This window comes from Malaya genurostris, chromosome 2 (genome assembly GCF_030247185.1).
Source record: "Malaya genurostris strain Urasoe2022 chromosome 2, Malgen_1.1, whole genome shotgun sequence".
Lineage (NCBI taxonomy): Eukaryota > Metazoa > Arthropoda > Insecta > Diptera > Culicidae > Malaya > Malaya genurostris.
Window position 1 is genome coordinate 185,971,490 of NC_080571.1, and position 6,442 is coordinate 185,977,931.

Below are 6,442 nucleotides of genomic sequence, written 5' to 3' on the forward strand. Positions count from 1 at the left end.
CTCCTAATATCGAAAAACTAGATACCGTAATCCAGTTTGCGCTTAGTGTTGAAAATCTTGTTGCGACAGTAGAAGCCTGCGATATTGCCGATTTCTTGTATAACGCTTCGTTGAGGTACGAGCTGGTGGAACGACTGCCGCCAACGTTAAAGCTAGATTGGGCAAGAAGCTGCCGTGACAATCCTACTCCAAACCTCTTGGACTTCAGCGTGTGGTTACGGTGTATTGCCGAGGATGCAAGCGTCGTTTCGGTCTCCGTATGCAGCGATTACCGTTCAAGAGCAACGAAGAAAGACGGCTTTCTGAATCTCCACTCCGAGGAGGAACGTCATCCAGTAGGTAAACTACAGATAACACAGACAGACCAGCAATCCTTCGTTTCAAAAGAGTGTGTGGCCTGTAAGGGGAGTTGTTCAACTTTAGCGCAGTGTAAACGTTTCAAGGAGCTCAGCTATGATTCGAAATGGGCAGTAGTGCGGGATTTCAAAATCTGTCGGAAGTGTTTACGGAAGCATAATGGTCCGTGCAAGCAGAAAAAGGTGTGTGGTGTTGACGGTTGTTCGTATCTCCATAATCCACTCCTTCACAACGAAACTAAGCATACATCAGCTAGGACTACCGATACTCCGCGGGCTCAATGCAATCAAGCAACCAACACCAGCTGTAACGTGCATCAAGGTCAGTCAGAAATTCTCTTCAGGATTGTACCAGTCATTCTTCGGGGTCCATCGAAGACGTTACGTACTTACGCATTTGTAGACGACGGTTCAGAGCTCACGCTTATGGAGCAGAGTTTAGCTGACGAAATAGGAATCCAAGGGCCAACACAATCGCTATGTTTGCGATGGACCGGAGGTACGAACAGAATGGAAGCCATGTCTCAAAGGGTTGAATTTCAGATCTCAAGTGCGTCAAATTCCTCAAAAACGTTTACTCTTCGCGAAGTGCATACTGTCAGTGATTTACAAATGCGGCCGCAGACGCTCGTCATGTCCGAGATGCAAGCTAAGTACCATCATCTAAAAGATTTGCCGATCGAATCGTATCGAGATATCAGTCCACGACTTCTTATCGGCCTTGACCACGCTGAGTTAGGAAATGTCTTGAAATGCCGCGAAGGAAAAGCAAACGAACCCATAGCGGTTAAAACTCGTTTAGGATGGATGGTCTACGGAAACTGTTCGAGAACGAAGGTCGGCGATTGTGTAAATCATCACAGCGTTCGACTCTGCCAATGTGAAACCAAACCGAATGAAGATCTGGACGAGGCCATCAAACAATACTTCTCGTTCGAGAGCCTCGGTGTCAGCAAACCAGAAAGTATGCTATTATCCTACGACGACCGAAGAGCGGAAGAGTTGTTGCAAACACTGACCAAGTGCGCTAATGGGCGTTACGAATCGGGCCTTCTATGGCGATATGATAACGTCAGGCTTCCAGATAGCAAGCAGCGTTCGACTCTGCCAATGTGAAACCAAACCGAATGAAGATCTGGACGAGGCCATCAAACAATACTTCTCGTTGGAGAGCCTCGCTGTCAGCAAACCAGAAAGTATGCGATTATCCTACGACGACCGAAGAGCGGAAGAGTTGTTGCAAACACTGACCAAGTGCGCTAATGGGCGTTACGAATCGGGCCTTCTATGGCGATATGATAACGTCAGGCTTCCAGATAGCAAGCAGATGGCACTGAGACGATATCAATGTCTCGAAAGGCGTATGCAAAAGGATACCCATCTAGCACAAGCGTTAAAGGCGAAAATCGACGAATACGTAACGAAAGGCTACGTCAGAAAACATACCGCAGATGAATTAGAGGAACCACATGACCGAATCTGGTATCTTCCAATGTTCCCGGTAGTGAATCATAACAAACCTGATAAGATAAGACTAGTCTGGGATGCAGCCGCGACTTCATACGGAATTTCTTTGAACTCAGTGCTGCTGAAAGGGCCTGACAACTTGACGTCACTTCTATCTGTCTTGATTTGCTTCCGGGAGTTCCGTGTGGCTGTCTCCGGGGACCTTAGAGAAATGTACCACCAAGTTCAAATGAGACCTGCAGACCAGCAATGCAAACGTTTTTTCTGGAGAGAAAACGAATCTGACAAATACTCTAGCATCTACGTTATGCAAGTCATGTCCTTCGGAGCATGCTGCTCTCCAAGTACCGCTCAATTTGTTAAAAACACCCACGCAAAGCAGTTCGAGCATGACTACCCAGAAGCCGTGAACGCGATAATTTACCAGCACTACGTTGACGACATGTTCATTAGCGCTGAGACGATCGATAGGACCACTCAATTAGCAGCTGAGGTAAAAATGATCCATGCATCCGGAGGCTTCGAAATGCGAAACTGGGTCTCAAATTCACCGGACGTCGTAGATGCACTAAAAAGTGAAAAGACTAACGAAAAGAGCTTGTGTATTGGCGAAACGGGTACCACCGAAAAGGTTCTGGGAATGTGGGGAGATACTGCAGAAGATTGCTTCACGTACAAACTATCTACCCGTCACGATCCAGATCTGTTATCCGGAAGGAAACGGCCGACAAAGCGTGAGATCTTGCGGACGTTAATGATGGTTTTTGACCCGCTCGGATTAATCGGTCATTTTATGATGTTCCTTCACACCCTTTTACAGGAGATTTGGCGGGCATGCATTGATTGGGACGAGCATATCCACGACTCACATTTCGAGAAGTGGCTCATATGGTTACGTATTCTCCCCAAGGTTTCTGATCTGAAGATATCAAGATGTTATCGGGTTTTCACTTCAGCTGAGGGAACCACCGAAGTCGAAATGCATACCTTTGTAGACGCCAGTGAAAACGGGTTCTCGGCGATAGTCTACCTACGATACCAACAAGGGCACACAGTGGAATGTGCATTAGCTGGAGCAAAAACCAGAGTAGCACCGTTGAAATTTTTATCCATACCACGTTCGGAATTACAAGCCGCTATAATCGGCGTTAGACTAGCAGATACAATGCAGCGTTCTCTCTCGATTACCATTCGAAAACGCTACTTCTGGACAGATTCCAGAGACGTTATGTGCTGGCTTCACTCGGATCATCGAAGGTACAGTCAATATGTCGCGGTGAAAATCAGCGAAATTCTGGAAACGTCGAACCTCCGTGAATGGCGTTGGGTTTCATCGAAACTCAACGTGGCTGATGAAGGAACTAAATGGAAAGGCGCGTCCTGTTTGAACAGTTCAAGCCGATGGTTCATCGGACCCGAGTTCCTCTGGAAAATGAAAGAAGAATGGCCAGCTCCCTTGCAGTTCGTTGGAGCCACACATACGGAAATCCGCCCACACCTACAACTCCATTTCAAAATCCCTGAACCGCTGATTGCTGTGGACAGATTCAGTCGATGGCCAATACTTCTGAAGACTACTGCTTACGTGTTCAGAGCCAGTCGGAACATGCAACGATCGATACGAAACATTGTTAGAATCAACGGATCCCTTACACGCGAGGAAATACTTGATGCTGAATGTTACTTATACCGAATTGCTCGAGAAAGCGTTTACAGTGACGAGATCGCTACTACGTCTGTGAACTCAAGCAAACTTTCGAAAAGGAATTTTCCAAAGGGCAGTCCTCTAGCCGCGCTCCGTTTATTCATTGATGAGAAGGGAGCTCTAAGACATCAAGGACGAACGGGTGCTTGCCAGTTTATCAGCAGCAGTGTCGCAAACCCAATCATCCTTCCTAGAAGTCATGGCGTAACCAAATTGCTAATAAAGAATGTCCACGAGCGATTTCTTCATCAAAACCATGCGACCGCAATAAATGAGCTGAGACAGCATTACTACATTCCTCGATTGAAAGTCGTCTACAAATCGATCCGCAACAGTTGTCAATTCTGTAAAAACGAACGCGCTCGGCCGCTAGCGCCGCTAGGAATAGAGCGACCTGCCACCGTCACGCCTCGCTGCCTACAGTCGACCTTTTAGTCACATGGGAGTGGATTACTTTGGGCCAATGACAGTATCTGTCGGTCGCCGATCGGAAGAACGCTGGGGGGTTATAGCCACTTGCTTGACTGTACGGGCATCCATTTGGAAGTCGCTCACTCACTCACTACTGACTCGTGTATTATGGCTCTACGCAACGTGATTGCTAGAAGAGGAGTTCCAAATGCTATTTATAGCGACCGCGGTACAAACTTTGTGGGCGCTAATAAGGAATTGAGGACGCAGTTCGACCAGTTAGACCACGATAAGATATCAGCTGTATTCGTCACATCCCACACATCATGGAGCTTCATTCCGCCCATGTCGCCTCATATGGGTGGAGCGTGGGAGAGTCAAGCAAAATCTAGACAGGTTACTCCCAAATCGTTCGCCAACAGATGAAACACTACGGAACATACTGATTGAAGTGGAGCACATCGTTAACTCAAGGCCGTTAACTGAAATCCCGCTTGACAATGACCAATCTCCAGTTCTAACTCCCAACCATCATCATTGGGTCGTCCAACGGACTGCTTCCTTGGACCTGCTTCGACGATAATCCTGCGCGACTGAAGCAAAATTGGCGTCTATCGCAGAGTATAGCGAACCAGTTTTGGAAGCAATGGTTACGCGACTATCTTCCCTCTCTGACTCGCAGGGCGAAATGAATCGAGGAAGTGAAACAGATTAAAATGGTTATCGTCGACGAGAGGTTCCCTAGCAACTGTTGGCCAAAAGGACGTGTCATAGCGACCAAAGTAGCATCAGACGGACAAGTTAGGTCGGCAACCGTGCAAACCACCAATGGGGTATACGAGCGGCCGGCTGTCAAGCTCGCGGTTCTCGACGTTGACGTACGAGAGAATACATCTCAGAAGGATCTTCGATGCATTGAAGAGGGGAGTGTTAAGAACGCAACGTCGATCGACGGCTCCAGTCCACCCCTACGTAAAAACACCAGAAGAAACGCCGTCCACACCCGTTGACTGACAGGGGGATCGGCTGTCGAAATGTCAAAGGATGTTGACGAAAGACGGGAAGAAGAAAACGAAAAGTAAAAGAAGAAGAAATGAAAAGTAAAAGTGCACGCTTTCAAGCCGGAAAATAATGAATTTTGATCTACTTAAAACTATATAATTTAAAACTTAACCTAATCGTGTTGAGCTTAAACACTAAGGTAAAATTTCTAAAACTTATTATTCTAATGATAAAAAGTAAAATTTGTTATATCTGAAGGTCAGGAATAGAAATCGAGCCAGTTCTTCGTTGAATTGTTGGTCGATAGAGACAATACACTGCAGTAAGTTATTCCTATTTATAAATACGAATTTACATAAAAATCCTTCCCTTTTCTAGAAATTTTGTAACTCTTCAATAAAAGTTTTCACGAAACGCAGATACGATATTTTTATCGCCAACAGTGCTTGTGGAGAATGTTATCGGGATATTGATCATGTCGTTTGGACATGCGTGGAGTATCGTGATGTCAGATCTCAACTAATAAATTCTTTGCGTACCCAAGGTAGACTATCCAATGTCCCAGTTAGAGACATTCTTGTTTGTTGTGAACTTCCATACATGAAACTTCTTTAACATTTCATAAAGAAAATGGGAATTTCAGTTTAATAAAGGCCCCGTTTTGGACTTAGTTCTGATTCCAGCTGCATCTATGAGTTCAACCAATAGTTAAATTAGAATAGAAACTGTGTAATGATACAAACAAACTCGAGATAGTGTATGAAATTATCAACAAAATGTCTGAAAATAACAGCTTATTTTATAATTTATAGTTAATCGTTTGGTTCAAATAATATTTCCTAGTAGATTTCATAATTATTGACGAATTACCTAAGATGATATTTAAGTAATAAGAGGAATATATTTTAATAAATTTAAATCGTTGTGACTATTTTAGAATTATATTAGAATAAGAATTTTATGCAAAAGTGATGCTACGGTGAAGAAAAATTTATGTAAACTGCCTTAAGAAATAAACGTATTTATGGAAAAAAAATCAATTCGACTAGATTGCTCCTGGAAAATACTTCATGATTTACATGGTAACGATAATTTACCAATCATCGTCTTAATTAGCAGTAACAATTGCATCACTAATTCAGTTAATATTCCATATGATTTGACAAAAAATATTGATTGGATTAAATAAAGAAGTAGTATCTCTAGTATTTTAAATTCAATGGAAGAGCTCCCCCCACTTGAAGAATATGACTTCCTCGTTTGTTCGTTTCTGGAGGCCGCAGAACAATCCCAAACTACAGGAACGTTTTCCTGGGCTAACGGCTAACAGAAGGCCTCTCAACCCCTGGTGGGACAAAGTGAGGCTAAACTCACAAAACAAAAAGCTTGCAAGACATTTCTAAAACGGGGTGTGATTTGATTCCAAATGCAGGTGTCTGATAACAAAATTTTCTTCGAACAACAACATGATTTATTATTTTTACGTTTCGTCTTTGACTCA

General features: G+C 44.1%; 1 protein-coding gene across 1 annotated transcript; it reads left to right on the top strand.

The window, feature by feature from the left end:
* The first annotated feature begins 1,554 nt into the window (after positions 1-1,554).
* On the top strand, positions 1,555-3,963 carry LOC131429041 (uncharacterized). The gene has a single exon (XM_058593091.1). It carries the CDS (start codon positions 1,555-1,557, stop codon positions 3,961-3,963), a length of 2,409 nt encoding a protein of 802 aa, XP_058449074.1.
* The last annotated feature ends 2,479 nt before the right edge of the window (positions 3,964-6,442 follow it).